Below are 20,742 nucleotides of genomic sequence, written 5' to 3' on the forward strand. Positions count from 1 at the left end.
TGACATACAAGAAGGACAAAGGCAGTTGTATGCCTGTGTCATCCTCACCTTTACTGGAGATAAAAAATGGTAATAATGGGCAATCTAAAAGGTTTTACAATAAACCTCTATAGTTATAGCATAGTAACAGCCCCTAATCCCTAGATCCCTACCTCTAACCTTTTGGAAAAAAAATTTAAGCCGAAGCTACAATTTTATTTTGATACCATAACTTGCTTCTCAATTTAATCAATGGGAACAGTAATATTTTATTGTAATCACTAAATATGATGACGTAGTATGCATGTAACTACCTCAGCATTTTCTTAATTGAGGTACTCTACTCTGCCACTGTAAGCGTCTTACCAGTCTGTACACACTGTATCTGAAGGTGTGTCAGACATCATCGACTGCCTAAAGACTGAGTCACTGGTTTATTTTCATTTATAAAGCTGTTTTAGGATGGCTGCCCTCCCTGTCTCTGTGTTCTGCTCGTTCAGTGTGATAACACATGCCAACTTCATTACCAGCATTGGTTACACTTTGCTCCCAAAATTTGTACTGAATTGGAAATAGTGTATTTTTAGCTACAACATTGTGCAACATATTCATGGAACAAGCCTCAAGGATGACAAAATTAAGTTCCTATATCATTAGAGGAATTCATAGCCTAGATATATAATATTGGAGTAGATGAATGGAGTATATTCATGTGTTTGAATATGTATGTTTAATAGCTTGTGATCGGTCACACATCTGATTAAACCATGTAGTGGTCTAAAAGCTTTTAAGGCAAAAAGCAGCCTTGACAGATGTTCTCTTGTGTGCTGTTTATGCTGATCATATAATGTGTTTATGTTATCTGTGATGAGGGTTTGGCCATGTGAGCAGATTTCTCTTGTAAAGTTTATCTAGGTGTTAATGGGGGAAAATAACGACTCAGTAAGAGAGGGAATAAATACAATTTTAAAAATGTATTTTATGATGTGTGAGTTGGTTTGCAATATGCATATGTAAAATAGTTTATGAATCAAACATTGTATGTGATGTCATGGCATGCCTTCGAGCCCTGCTAATGGAAACCCTGTCAGAAAAAAAAACGTTTCTGTTTCTGTCTCTTTTTCAGCCTCAAAGCAGAGAGAAAAGCAGGAAGGGTGTGTGAGAAGAGGAGGAAAGAGGATGAAAAGCAGCTTTTAATAACTTTAAAATATGTCTGTCATTGTACACTTTTTTTGTGATGAGATAAGGATAATTTCAGACAGAAGGCTGCAAAATTGGTGAAGGATCTGAAGCACTTACAACTCCTTTATATAAAACACATCAGACAAAATGATTCAAAGCACCCTGAGGGGGTCATGCTGTACCTCAAGCACAACATTACACCCTAAGAACATGGCCATTATTCTCAGTTTAAGTGCAATTTCCACATTATCTTTATGTGAAACCTGTATGTGAAAATTTCCAGTCAAAGTTAGCCCTGTGACTGCCAGAAAATATGTCCTAATGTCAGTTCGCTGTTGTAATCACACTTTATGTGTTTCATCTGTCTTAAGGAGAAGGGAGGAGAGTTCCCTGACCAAGGGGCTTCAGCTCGGAAGCTGGGATCTCCGAAGGCACATTGTCTGCAAAGGTTTCAGTCTTTTTTGCAGAAAGTAATAATGGCAAATGTGTTTCGCTTTATTAAAACGCAGTGACAGATCAGTGGGGTCTCCATATGGCTTATTCTGCAGGCCTGGGTTTCACGATACGAGAGGATAGAGTCGTAAACATCGTCGTGCGGCGACTATAGTTTCGTGTTACCCAGAGCGCTGCTCTGCTGAACTCATTTGGAAGCGCTGTCGCAATACCTGCAGAGCTTCACCGTGCCAATGAAGCGCGTTTTCAAAACGTGAATTTCAAAACCCGCTGAAGCGGAGCAAAAGTGGAAAGAGGGGGAAAAAAAACGGAGAACAAAATGGCGGAACTTGGTTTTTGCCCACGGGCAGGGCGGTGTTAGAGAGTGAGGGAGGGAGAGAGAGATGGAGTGATGGAGAGGGGGAGAAGGAAAGGTCTCTGTGATGTTAGTCTGGCCCAGTGTGCTCAGCGTGACTACATGGAAACTCTCAAGGGCAGGGAAGGAAAGAGAGAAAGAGCTAGAGGGAAAAAAAGACCATGAGAAAGAATATTGTGCTGGAGCACTGTATCATTAGCTCTCTTTAGACACTTGGCTGATGGCATTCAAATGATCACTCACTGGGCACAACGTATACCTTTTCATTAGACGTGAATTTCCCTGCAATCAAAGCATCAAGGTTGGTTGCAGCAGTACTTTTATTTGGCTTGAAATCCCACAAAGGGATTGCACCTGGTCGTAGGCTGAGGTTTTTGACCTCCTGTGTGGACATCATAAACAGGGAAAAGAAAGGCAGGAGATGAAGTGGAGGAGGGATGTAACGAGCAGCTGACATGAAAAGGAAGTGATGAGTGGGATTTTTTTAATCACGGACGGGACCAGTTTGTCTAGTTTTGGTTAACAGGCACAGGGATTGTCTGAAAAGTCATTTCCTGAATCTTCATTTAGAACTTCAATAAACAGCATATTTTCGTATGTTTTACTGTGCTGCTGGTGTCATTCTGGGTTTGCCTTTGCCTTACGGCTGCTCTTTGCAGCCTGATTCAGCACTCTTGGCTGCAGTGGCTCCTTACATTCCAGTCAAATGGAAAGCCCGTCTCAATAGTAAAACTCAATATTTGGCTTTCATGCCAAAGCATTTTTGTCTTTGCTGGGTCGCTGCAGTGTTTGTGATTTTTACAAAGTTGCTAGGTTCACACCACGCATAATTGTAGGATTATGCAATGAGTTTGCTGAATTGTGAGGTCCCGTGTCATACTTTCTGCTGTTCTGTACGTCTGCCACAGAATGGGGAGTATGCGCTCGCTGTGGACTTGCTCTCTGTGCTGTATCGTCTCAAAAATTGTGTTTAGTTATTATTCATGAATCAATGACTTGGTTTTGTATAGGGAGTCATGGAGGATAGAGGGGTGTATATGTGAGGTTATTGAGGACTGGGTGTTAGTGCTGAATTTTTAAGTCCTCCTGGGGCTTTCAGAGATTTTGTTGCATTAATGTCTGTTCTTTTGCTTGTGTTTTTTTGTTGGGGATTTTGCATTGTGTCATTTGTTTTTTTTCTACTTTTCTTTAGCTTTGTTTTCTTATTTTAATTAAGTTCTACGCTTTAGTGCCTCAATAAGTAGGCTTTGAAGTAAAAAAGGAAAAGTCTGTGTTGTATCTGTGAGGCTTTTCCACATGAAACCTGAACCACTAGGTAGACGTGGGGGAGTCAGGGAACGAGAGACAGGGCGCGTGTCGGATTTCAGCCTGATTGAGACAGACTCGGAGAAAGAAAGAGATGGAGACGGCGATTAAGGGATATATGGAGAGGTAATCTGTGAGATCTGAGAAAGGAAGCTTTACCATAATAATTATTCCATCTCTTGCGCAGCCATGATACAAAGGGCAAAAATCAAAGGAGGCAGGAGAGAAACACATGGGCAAAAACAGGAACACACTTTGGCGCTCGCGTTTTGGAAGCAAGAGTCCAGATATAAATAAAGGCCCATTAAATGAAACTAAAAATACTATGGGAAAAGTAAGGGGGTTCCCGTAAAGCTGGGGGGTGTGGGGGCTGGGGGGGGGGGGGTCTGGAAGTAATTGATTGCCCCTATGCCCTGCTGCATTCCTGCCCCTCATACCCCCCCTTTACCTGCGTCACCGCGGCATCCTCAGATTGTCCGTCCCGTCCTTCCAATTTCCCTTCTTTCTCTGCGCCACTCCAGCGTGGGCTTTTTTGTCACCCTCCTGCTACTTGTTTGCTGAAGAATGGAAAGAAACTGTCAGAGGAATGGAAAAAAGACCATCTGGAGAAGAGTAATAATAATTGATACAGTAATATGAACCACAAAAGAAAACACGTGTCTGCATTCTGTCTTTATCAAAGAATTTCATCTAGAATTCAGCCAGTGTGCCTTTGTGAACCATCTTAAAAAGCTCTTTTCCCTGCGCTGTGTAAACAAACTGATAATGACCACACAGCTCATTAACCACAATTATATTCATAACTGAAATTCCTTTTTCACACATAAAGTCTCCCAGTGGCTTAAAAATGTATTTTCCACCTTATTATTCACACATTGACTGTTGGGTTAAATTAAAAGTGTGTCGCATGTTTGAAGGTGTATGTGATTAAAAGGAACGCATCCGGTGTGAATTATAAATAGCTCTGCGCTGTCGGGCTAGTGCAGAGCCGCAGGAGTGAAATAAATTCAAATCTGCACCGACAAAATGATGTCACTGGCTTTACTGCCTCTGCTGCTTTTGGAGAAGCATGAGGGAAAAGGCATGGATGCCAAATGGAGTCATGCAATAAAGCAAAATGCTTTCCCTCTCTACATTTCCTCTCCACGGTGTTTATATCAGCCAGCGGGTTGCCAGGATTCCTGCAGGGCTGACGATCCAGATCCCTCCCCACCTCCTCTCGCTCTCCTCTCCCCGGACCTCCTCTCACTCTCCTCTCCCTGCACCTCCTCAGTCTCACATCTCCCTTTGCCTCTCCTCACTCTCCTTTCCCTGCACCTCCTCTCACTCTCCTTTTCCTGCACCTCCTCTTGGTTTCCTCTGTCTGCACCTCCCCTCAATCCCCTTTCCCCACACCTCCCCTTGCTCTCCTCTCCCTGCCCCTTTCCCTCACACTCCTCTCCCTGTGCCTCCCCTCTCACTCCTTTTCCTGCACCTCATCACACTCTCCTTTTCCTGCACTTCCTCTTGGTCTCCTCTCCCTGCCCCTTTCCCTCTCACTCCTCTCCCTGTGCCTCCTCTTACTCAGCTCTCCCTGCTCCTCTTCTGCTCCGCTCTCTCCTTTGGCTTTTCCATCTCTCTAATCTTTTTTCTCCTGGAATTTGAGGATGTGGTTTTGGGTGGGGGGTGCAGATGTGTGCATAGGTCCAGCTGAAATGGTAAGTGTGTGTGTGTATGTGTGTGTGTGTGTGTTTTTTTTTTTTTTTTGGGGGGGGGGGGGGGGGGGGGTTCTCCCTTCATCCTTTTTTATATTTCCCAGCCCTGCATGGTGTCTCTGCATCCCTCGTCCCACTCGGACTCAGCTGGTCTCTCAGCACGATTTGGCCACAGTCTCCCCCACAGCTGTGCTCACATCTCTCTCCTCTCCTCTCATTATGACTGCATTCATCCCCAAAACCCCAATTCCCGTCTGTGGTACAGCTGCACCCCCACTCACACGCACACGCACACACACACACTCACACACACACAGTCACTCACATACACACACACACACACACACACACACACACAGTCACTCACATAAATACGCACACACACACACACACAACACACACACGCATGCACACATGCACTTGCACACATATATACTCACACACACACACACACACACACACAGACTCCCCATTACAGCTGGGGCTATGGTCATTCGAACATCTGCACACTCCACCCCAATCCGCAATTTCTTCCACACTCAGAGCAGGCCCTCCTCAGACTGCTGATGGAGAGTGCACCCAGGCTCTGGCTCCCCTCTTGGGCCAAACGCTTACCTGTGGAGGTGGTGCCACCTGGTTGCTGTTTGTTTTTCTCTTGGTGCACCTGCAGTGGCTGTATCTGTGCTGCAAGCCTGCTGAGGTGTTCCCGGAGATGGCTGTGTGCCGCAGGTCAAAAGACTAACAGCAGCCCTGAGGGGACACACAGGTAAACTGGAGCACAGCATGTGTCTCTGTGAGGAAGAGGTCCCTTCTGGATGTGTGTATGAAGGGGGTGAGGAGATCACTATCATTTGTAATATAGATGAAGGTATGCATGTGTTTACACTATTTGCATGTTTTTGCATTTGAGACAAGCAGGCTGATGAAGTGGGGTCTTACAGATTTTGTTGTCTTTGATTGATTGCATAATCCTACCTTACACCCTCTGTCACTGTGAAGACCTGCCCTGGACAATCTGTAGGTGAATATGACCATGACATGCTTATGTCTCTGTGGGGTCCAGGTCCATATTGACTCGGCAATAGCTATTCCTCACCACCAAGATGACATGGGTCAGTATAGTGTGTGTGTGTGTGTGTGTGTGTGTGTGTGTGTGTGTGTGTGTGTGTGTGTGTGTGTGTGTGTGTGCGCGTGTGCGTGTGTGTGTGTGTGTGTCTATGCATGTGAGTGTGTGTGCGTGTGCACATGCACGCATAAGTGTGTGTGCATCCGTGTGTACGTGTGAGTGTGTGTGAACCTCTGCACGGTGTGTGTTTGTACCCTGGGTAGCAGTGCTCCCTTGTTCACCTCTCTCTCTCCAGTAGAATGCATGGAGTGATCTCAGTGACAGCACACCGATAATGCACAGAGCCAAGCCCAGGTGTCAGAAAACACCTGCCCCTACTGCTACTAAAGTTTCTCCATTATAGCTCCTCTCCTGTTTCCCCCTCTGTCTCCACCTCTCAGCGCCCCAGGCTCTGCCCAGCTCCACACTCCCGCTCAGCAGGTTTTCCGCTCTTTCAAAATGTCAGGAATTAGGGGGAAAGAGCGAAACGAAACAGGCGAGGGGCTGCCTCGTCAGTGAGAGGGTCCCCGCGGCCATGTTCGAGCCTGTCAGTATCAGTGGCTCCCTCACCCGCCTGCCTGTCTGCAGCTAATAAGCGTTTCATCCTGGAGGTAAATACACATTGCCGCACCGCACGCCACACAGTTCAAGTTCAGGGGTATTGCGTGCTGCCCTGAAGGATCTTATCAGCTGACCGTACCTGGTTGTTCGTTTTCTCACTCTCCTCCTGGCTTCTTCTCTCCTCCTCTCTCCTCTCAGATACACATGATACGCAGATATCCACATCAGCAGGGGCAGCTTGTGTGAGTCGCTCACTATGATTTGCATGGCCCATTTTACTGACTGGTTTTATCACATTCCACCACTGCCTGAAAACCCACTGCCCCAAGCCCCTCCTGGGCTCATCCGACTTGAACCTGCCCTGATCTGATGGCTGAACCTGAACCTGTATCACATCTGTCTTCTGTGTTGTAGTCGCAGTGACAGTCATCGGATACATGGCACTCATTAAGATTAAGATTATTATTTACACTGGAGCCAGATGTTCGTGTTTTAACTGGAGAAACTGGCTCCTGTGTGACCTTTGTAGGAGTTTTGTGGGAGCTATGGGGCATAATGTACTAGCTAGCTGTATTCTGCGCTGATTTCTAATGATGTGGAAGTCTGCCAAATCTGTTATTTGTGCTTCACAGTCTCCCTTTGTCCTCTCCTTCTCCATGTCGGTGAGGTTTCATCATCAGTCGGCTCGCTGAATGAATGAACATCTGTCCCGATTTGAAAGTCCTTGGCAACGCTGGCATGGGCCTCAGACTGTGTGCTCTGACCCGCTCTGTGCGTGCACTTACCTGCTCGTGGGCGGTGACCCCACTCCCTTTGTCGGCCGCCTGTGCTCTTTGTTCACCGGGGTTTCAGTTTGCATCCCCTGCCATTTGAAGGGTTCGGGCGACAGAGGCGGAAATGTCAGCGGGCTCATTGATGGAGAGACGGATCATGAGAAAAGGAGGAGATCAAGGAGGGAGAGTTGATTACCGGTGATGGGAGGCGGTAAATGTTTAAGATGGGAAGACTGCGGTGCCCCCTGCCTTTTTCGGGGAGCCTCTGTCCTCTTTGATGAATGACATAAGGGAGAAGAAAAAGCGGGGAAACTTTCCTCATCAACTGATTGCCCTCATTCTTAGGCCACTCGCCACACCCCGGACCCCGCTGGAATATTCCACAGGCCACTCTACAAGTGCTGACCTGTACTCCTGTCTGTGTGCCTGTGTCCATCTACTCCCATTGTATTTGTCTCTCTCCGATTGCCCATTGTGATAGCAAACCGAATCAAAATATTGATGAAAAGACCTGGACACTGTCAGACAAGGGTCTGGCACAGCACAGCAGATCTCTTCACAGTCCAGACACACCCTGTGGGAAATAACATGTATGTGCAAGAGAAGGAAAGAGAAAGAGAGGGAGGGAGAGAGGAAGAGATAAAGGGAGAGGTGGGATACTGTGAAAAAAACTTTCTTCAATGAAGGTTGCGGAAACCAATCTGTGATGAGAGTGGGGACAGTGGACAGAGGGTGAGGAAAGGGGGAGAGGAAAAACAAGAGACAGAAATGAGAAGAAGCACATCAAAGACTAGTTTAAAGACACTGTGTAGGAGAACCTCTCACCTGTCCCTCAGAACTGTTAATGGTTTAAGTGCTAGTTGTTTAATTGTTTAAATTGCTTAAATGTTTAGCATCTTGTCTTTCCATTTTCAACCTTGTTCATAACAAAGCTCATCAATCAATTTCACCTGGATGGGTTAGTTCTTAATTAAGTGTAATTGTCTTTGTGTATGTAAGCCAGCCACTGATTAACGAGCAACACCTGTCTAGACAGGCTTGTTAAGCTTGTTAAATAGAGGTGCGAGGCTGCAGTGCTAGGAGACTGAGTTGTTTTGGCTGTGTGCTCAGGTTGGTTCCTTTTTGTTTGTGGATTTTAAAAATAAATTATTGTTTTTGTAAGTTTTGCTCATGCTTTTAGTTTCGCGAGAAGCGTCAGCCAACTTCTTCACACGCTGTAACATCAAGCAAAAAGGCTGCATGAAGAGAAAAACACCTCCATTCAGGGAACATGAGAGTGGGATCAAGGCAGATGTAGGAGGGGGGATTTTGTTTTGCATGAAGTTAGCAGCATGGTCTGACATGAAGGAAAGGACTGGATCTTGTGGGAATGGGGGGTGGGGAGAAGGAGCGGGAATCACCACTGGAAAACTTTCACAGGAAGAAAGGTATTACATTAGAGAACCCCAGACGGAGAGGAAGTGTGAGAGGTGCCTGCTAATTCTCTACCCTCAAAAGTGGGTAAAGGAGTGAAAAAAGAGGGAGAGTGGGGAATAAGAGGACATCAGTGCCACAATGACAGTAATTTTCTGTACTGGGAAATGGGGCGCTGGAATGAAAGGGTGAGCAAAATGGGCTGTGTAAAAGCAGTTACACACGGAGGCTGGAAGGCAGACTAGACAGCACGAACTTTGAAAGCACACAGAGCTGGAGACCGAGGGAGAGGGAGAGAGATGGAGTCAGGAAGGTGAAGGACTCCGAGCGCGTTAGCTGGATTTTCAGCTCGGCTTCTTGCTTTCACCGTCAACCTCCCTGACTGTCCATCTCCTATTTAAGTGTACGATACAGATTAATACTGGGCTCTAGCTGAATAGCAAAATATAAAGTTATGATGGCAATTTGACGTCATATAGAAATCCTTTTTATAGGGGGGAGAAAAGGAAGATGTGAGCATCGGTTTATCTCTGTGCTTTTGAAAGATACCATTTGTCCCCTGAGGTTGCCGTGCCGTCTTTTGTCCTTTCGGGCAGGAGATGTTCTGTACTGAAGTGTTCTTTGCTACAGATAACCACCTCAGGCTTGGGCGTGGCCCCTCTCCAAGCATTCTGGCTTTGTGGCTCACGACATGCTTTCAATTACTTTGTTTAATGGAAACCTAAATTGTGTGTCTGTGTGTGTGTGTGTGTGTGTGTGTCTTCGTCCATCTGTCTGTGTGTATGTGTGTGTGTGTGCGTGTGCCTGCATGTATATGCCTGCCTGTGTGTGAACACCAGAAAATGGTAGCTGAGACATCCCTTGCACAGCGATGTGTACATTTTCAGGTTTAAATGTGACATCTGTCCTGTGGAAAGGAAACCTGCATGATGTATCATGGCATACTCAGACAGATACACACGGGCAGGAGGTGAAGCAGCTGCCCACACAGGCCAAGGAAATGAAAGTTGCACAAACAGGATGTTCTGTGGAAGCAGGCACACTGATGGACCACATGTAGACTCAGAATTCTTTACTGACACTGCAGGAAATTTATTTCGACAAACCATTCATATTATATCAACAATAGGACTATATGTACACCCACCGTTCCTACCCCCACCCTGCCCCCGACTTGCTCACCTTTTTCTCTAGCTTTCTCTGGTCTTGTCTCTCTGAAAAGCCGTCATTATGCTGATATAATTTGTCTGTTCGGCGCTGGAGCCAGACAGAAAGTGGTGTAGAGGTTGCAGAAGGAGATGAGGTGTGTGGTGAAGTGGCAGATGGTGAGACACACACGCAGTCACGCACACACACACATACACACACACACACACACACACACACACAGGCATGCACTGTCTGTCCCATGCACACTTGTGTAGTCACACCCTCACAAAGACGCATGAACCCTGGCGTGACTAGTGTTCCAGAAAACGGATTCAAGAGATGAATATGAGCTCCACTATGACGTGAAAATATTTTTATAAGCATTTTGTGACTTAACGTTTTTCAATTGATGTCAGAATAGCTGGGCAGATGGTTCTAAATTGAATAAAAACTCATAGATTTCAAAAGGAGATGTCAAGATTTTTGATGCCCATCTAAGCTCTTGAAATGGTCACTGGACATCAAATGAAGGGAGAGGAAAAAAAATCAACCGACATAATTAGCTAGCTGAGAGAAACAGGCTCTCAGCATACCAAGTGTCATCTCATAAAATGCATTCCGAAAAATAAATCTAATTCAGACATAACCAGCAACCAACTTCAGTGCTTTAAGAAATATTTTGAATTCTTTCAGTAATGGTTTTACTGTTTGGTTGGTTTTTTTGTCAGGGTACATTTGGAGGTGCCGGTCAGTATAGTCTCATTTTCAATTAAGATCATCACTTAATTGCAATTAAGAACTGTGGCTTTCTCAAGTTTGTTCATGCAACAGCGAGTTTATTTTTGATCGGTCTCAGAGACAGGAAGGTGACGCCATATGGCCTAACGATTTTTCTTCCCAACGCATCAAAAAATGTACAATATATTGTGCAGCTATTACAGAAAAGTTAGTTCACGAACCCCCTTCGTGTTCCCTGTTCCTTTATCTTTATTTGCTGAACCTCTTGAACTCTCCCTTGAACTAATTCACACCCAGCTTAGACACACATAGACACAAACACACCCCATAATGAACCGACGCATTTCTGTTGCTAAATTATTATGAGTTATAAATCACACTCCCATATATATCTCTTCTAATATGAGCTGTATAACTGAACTCAGCTGCGGGTGGAAACAAACTTCAGAACTGGTCTGGGATTGTGTCCTGATCTGTTCTGTGCCGGACTGGAGTGTGAGGCGCAAGACGTTTGGTCTGTATTGTGTTCTTCCTGATATTCGCTATATTTAGCCGCAATGTGTTGTACTCTGAACTGAGTGTTACTTCGCCCTATGCACCACAGCGCGGTGCATTCGGCGCTCAGTTCTTACACTGCAGCACTGAACCATGTGCCGTTTAGATTGTGCTGCTCCACTCTCATTTTATTTTTATTATCGCCATTTAGCAGACGCTCTTGTCCAGAGCAACTTACATAGGTTACAGTTTTTTTTACATGCTATTGATTTATACAGCTAGATATTTATTGAGGCAACTCTGGGTTAAGTTCCTTGGCTGAAGGTACAACAGCAGTGCCCCAGCGGGGAATCGAACCCGCAACCTTTCAGTTACAAGTCCTGCTCCTTACCACTACGTCGCACTACCGCCCCTAGATTTTAGTTTGATTTTAGCTGCGTGTCATACCACCGGACGACTCTTATGAACTGTGCTGCGCAGTAGGAGGTGTGTTGTGTAGACTTTACGTGCACTTTCGCACAGCTGCTTGCAAGCTATTCTGGGCCGAGAACCGATGTTTTGCCTGGGAATGTTTGTCTTTCATTATGCTTGTCTTTCCGTCTGGAAACGGGACACAAGGGCAGGACAGCATACCCCTGCTTCCCTCCTGTCCCTCTTCCGGTGTCTCCCGCCCCTCCTCTCCTCCTCACTCGGGCGTGCACTCTGCACTTCCTGCCCCTGGTCCTGCGCGCGCTCAGACGCTCAAACACAAACTGCATCTTTTTATGACATCAAATACTCTTACCCTGAATGTGCGCGAGTGCTTGTGTGAATGTCAGCATCACACAAAGGTATCAATACCTCCGCGTCATCTCATAAACCGAGTCAGAAAGACTCCAAAACTGATGGAAGCATATATTCTCCCTGGATGTTCTCTCCCTTTTGTTTGTCTGTCATCTGGTGTGTTTGTCTGTGAAATTGCCTTTCAATTAGTTTGATTATTTTGTGGTGAATTTGTTTAAGTGGCTGCGTGCCTCAGCGGACTCTCTCTCAACCTCTCTCAGCACTCTGATTCCCTGGGACCTCCTGTTGTGGGTTACTAAATCATTATTATCATTATCATTGTAAACATAACATTCTGTTTTTTTTTTTTCCTTTTTCATCTAGTTGCCATGACAAACCCCCTTAGTGCCATGTTGCCGTGGTAACTGAACACTGGAAAGGTTCCATGAATCAAAGTAGGGGTACTTTTTTTTGGATGGGGTACTTGTATCTTGTTCACTTAAGCACACTTAAGCATAAACTAATATGCATGCACATGCCACACATGCACACACACATGCACATACATACACAATTAACATGACTTTTGTGCGTGTTTGTTTCAATTTTATACAAGTGGTTGCAGAGGGATATATAGGTATGTACTGTGTGTGTGTGTGTGTGTGTTTCTCCAATGCCATCTCAACCCCAGTGTGTTATTGATAAAATTGTACATTTTTAATCACAACATTTGACTGAATTGATGCCTTTTAACAACCAACAGCTACACAAAGTTCAATAAATACACATATAAATTCACATTATGTGCACACCTTCAGTTCATTAATATTACAGGAAGGGAGACAGTGTGGAGGCCAGGCTGGAGAGGAGTGTCCTTGGTGGTCATTATGTGTGTGTGTGTGTGTGTGTGCGTGTGTGTGTGTGTGTATGTTTATAGGAAACATATGGAGGGACCACAGAGGAAACCAGCTTCAGGTGGTCAGTCCTGTATCACGACAGCTCAGTTCCTAAATCACCAGGACGTGTCACCTGATGCTCAGTTCACTAGCTACTCTAAGCCCTCAAGGACTCATGGCTATTCACCAGTCTGTTTCACTGAAGGAACTACAACACCTACTCATTTTTCCCATGAACCTGAGTGGAACTAATGAGAGAGAAGCCTGTCTAAGCACAGAGAACACATACCAGTGAAACTAATTCCTTTTCCAAACATCTAAAACTATTTGCAATGGAATTTAGTGGACAAGTCATGCTGTAGAATCATTGTGCCTTTTAAACTCTCGGCCATTTCTGACACTTAACATACACTGATTGGGTCACTAAAATGATTACATTCAGGGTAAAACATACAGGTGAATACATTTCTCTCCAGGAGAAGATTTAACCCCCAGCGCCAGAACAATGCTCAGTTAGACCCAGGCCCGAACATGTCTGTCCCAGCCCCAGCCTCCTCCGCGGTGCCGGGCACGTGCCATTGGCTGAAACAGCAGGAAGAGGTGGAGTCTGTGTGCCAGGCCACAGAAGGTGGCTGCAGCCACCACAACAAGCGGTGACATCATCACGAAGCCCAGGATGATGAGGGCAGAGCAGCTGTTGTCGTCAAGGTACCGGCAGACAGGTGAAGGAGAGTTCAAAACCTGGCAAGAAAGAAGAGGTTACTGTGTGAGGAGGAGAGAACAAGAGAACAGAGAGAGTGGTGGTGGCAGTGTTTCAGTGCGTGTGTGTGTGACTGAAACGATCGCCGTGTGTGTCTCTCTCGCAGTCTCTCCGGTTGGGAGAGGGAGCTGTCTGACCCTGTGGAAACATGCTTTGTAAGTCACCGACCTTGTTTTCTGACCCTTTCATTGTGATCATATCACACTCTCAGCCCCGGGTCACTGACATTCACTAGCGTGACGCACACTGACATGAACTGACATAACGACACGTGTGAATACAATGTGACACACACACATGCTAACAAACATACTCTCACAGTCTTTGATTTTTTTTTTTTTAATATTACGCCATAGGTAATTTTTGATTCCAATTATATTTCAGTACAAGCTGCAACATCAAGGCAGACAGACAGTCTACAGAAATCTGTTTCACTCCTTTTAGTCCTCTCTTGTTCTTATTTTCTTCCCCTCGGAGTTCAGACATCAGACGGTAATTACTTTGTCTTTTTCACTCCCACAATGGTGCGAGATGATGGGAAGAATGGAGTGGGGTGCACGGAGAGAGAGGGATGAATGGAGTCAGAGCACTGAAAAGCAGGGACAGATTGACCTCCTCACTCCTCCCGGGGCTATTAAAACACACAGTGTGATGCAGCCACTTATCAGTGCCAAAGTAAAACAGCCATGTAAATAAATGATTAAAGCTGCTGCTTAATCCCAGCTTGGTATCAATAAGTGAATGTGCCACAGCAGGCTCGGCGCCAGGAGAAAATGCAAAGGGGTGCAGCTGCAATCCATGGGAGTGCATAAAAAGTCATAAATACTAAGTAGACTTTGGGATCTACGAGGACAACTGGGGGTGCACTGAGATCCGTCTGGGGGTGCAATGCACCCCTAAGCACCCCCATAGCGCCGGGCCTGTGCCACACTCTGTCTTAACCCTGTCCTTTAAATGACCCTGACTTGCTCCACACTTAAGCGATGCTTATCTTGTAGAAAAGACTGCAACGCTGACACCACTAATGCGTGTGGGCCTCTGGCTTTGGCTGTACGTGCCTCACGATCCGGCCGCTACACACTGCGTTTTTGCGTTGTCTCTGGTTGTGCATCGCTGAAGGAGCGGCCTCACCCGCGAGTGGCAGAGGAAGCCGGCGTACAGCAGCAGGACGGTGGGGAGCAGCACCAGGGCAAACACGGCGGCCATGATCAGCACGCACGCGGCCGCCACCGCCACGTTCCACAGTGCCAGCGCCGCCGCCCAGGCCAGGCACCCGCCCCGCCCGCGTCTCCCGCCCCACGCCCCCGCGTCGCTGTGCGCCGGGGGAGGGGGCAGCATCTGAACCCGCTCCGATCCCATGCCGCACTCCTCCTCCTGCTCCTTCCCTTCTTCCCCTCCGTCGTCCAGGTCCACGTCTATGCCGCACATCCTTAAGAGAGACTGAGAAAGAGAGAGAGAGAGACAGACGGAGAGACAGAGACAGAGGGAGAGAGAGAGAGAGAGAAACAGAGAGAAAGAGAGAGTGAGACAGAGAGACATGAGAGAGAAAGTGAGAGAAAGAGAGAGAGTGAGAGACAGAGAGAGAGAGAGAGAGAAACAAAAGGAAGAACAAGGATAGAGGGCTGTTTTGCAGATGAGTTTAAAAAAGGAAACCAGCTGATATGTTTACCATCCCAAACTACTGTATATTCATATTTGTTAATTTATTAGCAATGTCATCGCTCATAAAGTCTATTCATGACTGTTAGCTTGTTAATTGGTTAATTGGCTTAAACGAACTTGTTTGAGGAATCTTAGTGCTTCTTATTAGACAGAGCTTACATCTACCATAGCAAACATTGTCTTACATGATATATGAGGTACAAAGTTTGTTAACATGACAATACATTTCTACTTTCCGATGTTACTTAAAGCGCAAGATTTTTTAAGTGCTGTGGTATTGTCTTTGGCACAGCATTACTAATAACCTATTTTTTCCCTTTGAATTGTTCTCACTTCTTCACCCATTTTACTGTGGAAGTCAGAAGGCTTAGTCACATGAAGAGAATGTTCCTCCGGAATAATAATAATGATAAAAACATCCATCATAGAATGAGTTTCCTGTATGTGGGGGTGGGAGGGTTGGGTTACTCGAAAATGACAAGTGAATATTTAATAAATAGAACAATAAGAGAACAGTTAAGTGGCAAAAATGTATCTGCCATCTTAGATACCAACTGAGTTATAGTCACAGTTAGAATTTTAGAGAGTTTGTGTGCGAAATAAAAGAAAGACAGGGGTGATAGCTTTGAAAATGGAGAGTAATTTGCCATGCTATTAAACCACATTGGTGCGTAACCTGTTGTTCTTGTAAGGATTATTTTTTTCCCCCGAGAAAAAGTTATTGTTTCTCTAAGCTGTTTTAATTTTAAAAACTGCGTTATTTCTGACCTATAATGGAAGTGAGCGGATTCGTGTTCACTACCACAGTCACAGGGGGCTGCAGCGACTGCTGTGTTGGCCTCTTTTGACTATTGAAGAAATGATCATGAATCTTGACATTTTGTGCATTGACTGAGGAAATGCGCCTTAAGTAGCCTACTTAAACCCCTTCCACACACACGCGTCATTCGCCGCACGTCTCAACAGACCACTTGCAGTCTCGTTAAGTGTAACGTTACACATCCGTTGTCAGGCAACACCAAAAGTAATCTTTTTAATCTGTCAAATTACAGTGGTATTTAATATTTTTTTGTTAAACGTCTCCCTCCTCTGGTCTCCGCCAGATATCCATAATCTGTCATACCCACTTCCCTTCCGCTAAATGCCCAATTTCCCAGCCATTTCAAGTTCAATTAGCTATCCTCCGTTGCCTTTTCTCTCCTCGCGCAGTCAATAACACCAGGCAATCATGAGATAAACCTCTTCCGCTTATTCTCATTTTTATGTGCAAATAAACTCGTTTAGATATTGGACCTAATTTACAGTTTTGATCACTACACACCCTTAGCAGTCCTGTACCGTGTCAAGAAGCCACTAATAAACATTGTACACTGTCAGACTTACTTGGCTATTTTATTTGTGTGTTAGTAGCCCATGATGATGATGATGATGATGATGATGATAAAAATAAAATAAATTAAAAAATAAAATAATAATAATAATAATAACAATGGTTTCCAGTTAATATAAGAACCATATCAATCAAATTAAGTGCCAGTTTTCAGTAAAGCATGCTTACCTTCCCGTGTTATCCCGGTCAATGTCTTTGTTGGAAAATAAGAGCGAAGAATTGATAAATTAGACTTGAACCGGTAATCGCTTGAGTTCTGTAAAAATTCTTAAGAAAAAAAGATATGAAAAGCCTACTGTCAACTAAAGTCAATCAGTGCGTGTGGCTGCCATCCTAAAGTATCTAATGGTTACAGCGGGCACGGTGAGTGCGTGTGGGTGTGTGTATTGATGCAGAATGTTCTGTCTCTTCGCGACTTTTGATCCGCGGGACTCGTCGCACTACAAATCCTCGATGCGGGTGCTGGGGCTGTCGCTCCGTAATATTACTCAGTGGGACAGGTGGTTGGCTACCTCTAGTCGCACAGGAAGATTGACGACTTGATTCATCGCCGTATGAACTGGGGCGATGTGCTTCAGCAGAACATCAGAGCAGAGGTTTCGACGGGAAGACGATAGGATGGAAGACTGGGGTCGGGTGTGTGTCTCCGTGCTTTTCTTTTTCCTTTTTTGGCGGGGGGCTTTGGTGGGTTAAAACGCATTTTGTGTTTAATAAGCACAATATTGATCTTAAAGGAATTATTTTCATTAAAGATATAATATATTAGTCCAAGTTTTAACTATATTTCCCAGTGTTCATACTATTTCTCTTCGATTTAGACATTATATCCATTTAGTATTTCCTTGTTGTCTCCTCATCATGTCTCCATTCCACTCCATCGTGATCAAAATTTTTTCTCAACCATTTCACCAGCATTTCTTGTCACCCCCCTCCGACCTCATAAATCACTTAAGTGCAATTACTCTCCCCCTTTCCTCCTCTTCCACCGTGCAGGCACCGAGTCATTATTACCTGAAAAAAAAAACAACTAAGAAAAATCCCTCCGGCAAAACTTTTAATCTTCTCAGCAAAGCCGCTCCAGTAAATAGCGACATCAAAAATACAAGGCGATAAATTGCATGGGGTAAGCATACTCATTTATCCTGCTGGCAGAGGGGAGGACGGCGCGAGGAGACTGATGAGGAGCGCGCGGAACAGGTGTTGGGACAGAGTTTGAAATTTTAATCAGTGTTCTGTCCGTGGCTACATCAATCAGACGGGCTCAGAGACATCGGACTGTAAACGATGAGTAAGGGAGAGCAACTCGTCACTGTACCGGGGTCTAGACCACGGCTGGGAAGGCTCCCACACATATTTAAACTGAACTTAAACAAAAACGTGTGTGGGTGCACGTGCGTGCGCGGGGCAGTAATGCGAGGGACCGAAGGAAAGATGTGCAGTCTACTCGAATTTATGCGTGTGGTAACTCATACCTTAAGGAGAGAGTGGAGAGAGGGAGGCAGGAGAGAAGAGCAGAAATGAGGGGAGAGGCGAGGAGAGAAAGGCAGAGTGACCATAAAGGATGTAATGAAAGGCAAACACTTCTTTCATTCCCTTTCTCTTTTCCTCCCTCACTCTCCTGCAATGTCCCTCCCTCTGCCCTTGAGCATTCTGGGTTTGTGAGATAACACAGAGCCTCACCCTCCCATCCTCTTGCCTCCCGTCTCCATATTTGGCTGCTTCTTTTCACAGTATCACCAAGGCAGTTGAAGACACCCAGAGAGAGAGAGAGAGAGTGAGATGGTATAAATGAGACATTGACCTAGAATGACTAGAGAGGGAGGAATAAACGTACAAAAGGAGAATGTAGAGCAGAGAATGATTCTAATTAAAAATGCCTTCCAACAGCAATGATCATTTCTCTTATCTGCCCTCTGAGGTAATGGAGAAATTGGAGAGAACAAGGATCAGTCTCCAGTCAATTACCCTGATGGATAATATAGTGTGCTGGACTGAGAAGCACTGACAAAAAGGACATGCTGACACCTTCTGGCTCATTCTGGCACTGACAGCTCAACAGCTACATACAGAGCTCATGCCTAATTATTGTTAATAGTAGCGTTTTCATTATTCTTTGCTTGCATAAAAAGATGAACCTACACCAAAGCCACATAACTTGCAGTTTTTGTCTTTGTTGCCATTCGATTCATACAGCTGCAGCTAGTTTACGTCAAAGGCCTTCAAAATGGAATGACGGACAGGCAATGTTCCATTGAGGGTCCTGCAACCCTCAGGTTAATGGCCCATTTCCTTTGCTGCCGTACCACACAGACTGCCTCCATCAAATGGTTGTTTAAGATTGTTTTGTGTGTGTGTGTGTGTGTGTGTGTGTGTGTGTGTGTGTGTGTGTGTATGTGTGTGAAATTTACAACTTACCTGATCACTCAGAAGACTGTATTTCTGTATCCCGATACCCATTTTCATTTCTTCAGGATCCTGACAGGCTGACAAGCAACCTGACAGACAGCTGAATAATGAAGAATAAAGGAAACCCTTTTTTTTGGCAAGACTGTGGAAAGACAAATACTGACACGCAACAGCCAACTGGTCTATATTTGGCTTAAGGTCAAAACCCAGAACCTCCCTCTCCTTCTCTGCAAAATGGCAAACTCCCCAAGGTCAAAAGCTCAAAAGCATGGGACCTCAGACTTTTTTATGACATCATCACAGTGGGCCCTTCATTCCATCAGCCGTTCATGTTACTTTTTCTATCATGGTCAAGACTGACACAGGCAGCATTCCCAGTACAGATAACCAAAAGGCTACTTATATTAGTAACCAACCAGTGTCTGATGTTTCTGCAGAAGTATGTCGATGCACAGACCAAACCTCAAGACCTTGTGGTTTATGTTCTTGGAGGTGAGACATTTCTGCAAACTGTCCATTTATACAACTAGATATTTAGAGACACAATTCCAAGATAAGCACCTTTCTCGAGGGTACAACAGTGGTGTGCCACCTGGGAATCAAGCCTGCAACATTCAGGTTACGTGCCTCTGTGTGTGTGTGCGTGCGTGCGTGCGTGCGTGTGTGCGTGTGTGCGTGCATGCGTGCGTGTGTGTGTGAGACAGAGAGAGAGTGTGCATTTAACATTGACACCATTAAATGTGACATTTAATGACACATTCTAAGCACATGGGCTTTGCATTTTCAGGAGTTTAAAAGGGGACACAGGTACCCCCAGCAGCTGTGCTGAGAACTGCAACACAGACACACTACAACATTCCTTGTCAAAGGGCTTTTCACCTTTATTGATTATCACTGACTTCGATCCTCTGTCCAAGTGTCTCTTCCATCTTACCCATGCCATGTCACCCTATGTTTGGGGCAGGCCCTCCGTTTGCTTTATCATAACCTTGCCTCTCTGTCTCTGAGTGCCTGTCTGTCTAACTGCCCGCCTGCCTGTCTGAACCCGGCTACTCCCCTGCTGCTGCCGTTTTTTATGATCCCTAGTTAATAAGCTACTTTATCACGGTAATTGCAGGCAGGGCTCTGCTTCCCTTCACGCTGCTGTGCACTCTGTCAACATTGTGCCGATAACAAACCTGCAGCAGCAGGTTACCCATTTACTCTCTTTCAGTCTCTCCCTCAGTCTCTCTCTCTCTCTCTCTCTCTCTCTCTTTCTCCCTGCTCTGCCACATCCTGTCTCTCCCATAATGGATGGCAACGGCACATCCACCTAGCAACGCGCGCTGAATCGTTGGCAGGCTGATACCTCTGTTGACAGTTTGGTAATATTTACACAAATGAGAAATGATTCTGCTTAGTAAGCCTCCATCGGCCCGTTCTGAGTATCCAGACGGCCTCCGCCGCAGTCAGGAGCTGGAGTCTGACTCAGACAGATGGAGTGATAGGGAGAGGTGTGGAGAGGCAGACTAAAAAAGAGGAAGGAGGAACACAAGGAGAGGGAAATGTCAATGAGCACCTCTCTCAAACCGACAAGGCTTCAGCTTTACCTGCCCGTGCTGGAGGAATTTATTGCTATTTCGAGAGTGTGTTCGGGAAAACAAGAATGCCTAAAACAAAGCTCG

The 20,742-nt window shown here is 45.4% G+C and overlaps 1 protein-coding gene across 1 annotated transcript; it reads right to left on the reverse strand.

Moving 5' to 3' along the window:
• Positions 1-13,252: 13,252 nt before the first annotated feature.
• On the reverse strand, positions 13,253-17,315 carry LOC118780093 (transmembrane protein 88B-like). The gene is made up of 3 exons (XM_036532405.1): positions 16,841-17,315; positions 14,752-15,060; positions 13,253-13,601 (listed from the first exon to the last, which is right to left on the reverse strand). Exons 2-3 carry the CDS (start codon positions 15,046-15,048, stop codon positions 13,374-13,376), a joined length of 525 nt encoding a protein of 174 aa, XP_036388298.1. The 5' UTR covers positions 15,049-15,060; positions 16,841-17,315; the 3' UTR covers positions 13,253-13,373.
• Positions 17,316-20,742: the final 3,427 nt, after the last annotated feature.

This window comes from Megalops cyprinoides, chromosome 7, assembly GCF_013368585.1.
Source record: "Megalops cyprinoides isolate fMegCyp1 chromosome 7, fMegCyp1.pri, whole genome shotgun sequence".
NCBI lineage: Eukaryota > Metazoa > Chordata > Actinopteri > Elopiformes > Megalopidae > Megalops > Megalops cyprinoides.

Coding starts and splice junctions, on each gene's coding strand:
- LOC118780093 (XM_036532405.1), bottom strand. CDS start 15,048: ATGTGCGGCATAGACGTGGACCTGGACGACGGAGGGGAAGAAGGGAAG. Junction 13,602..14,751: donor GCTTCCTCTGCCACTCGCGG/GTGAGGCCGCTC, acceptor CTTTCTTGCCAG/GTTTTGAACTCTCCTTCACC.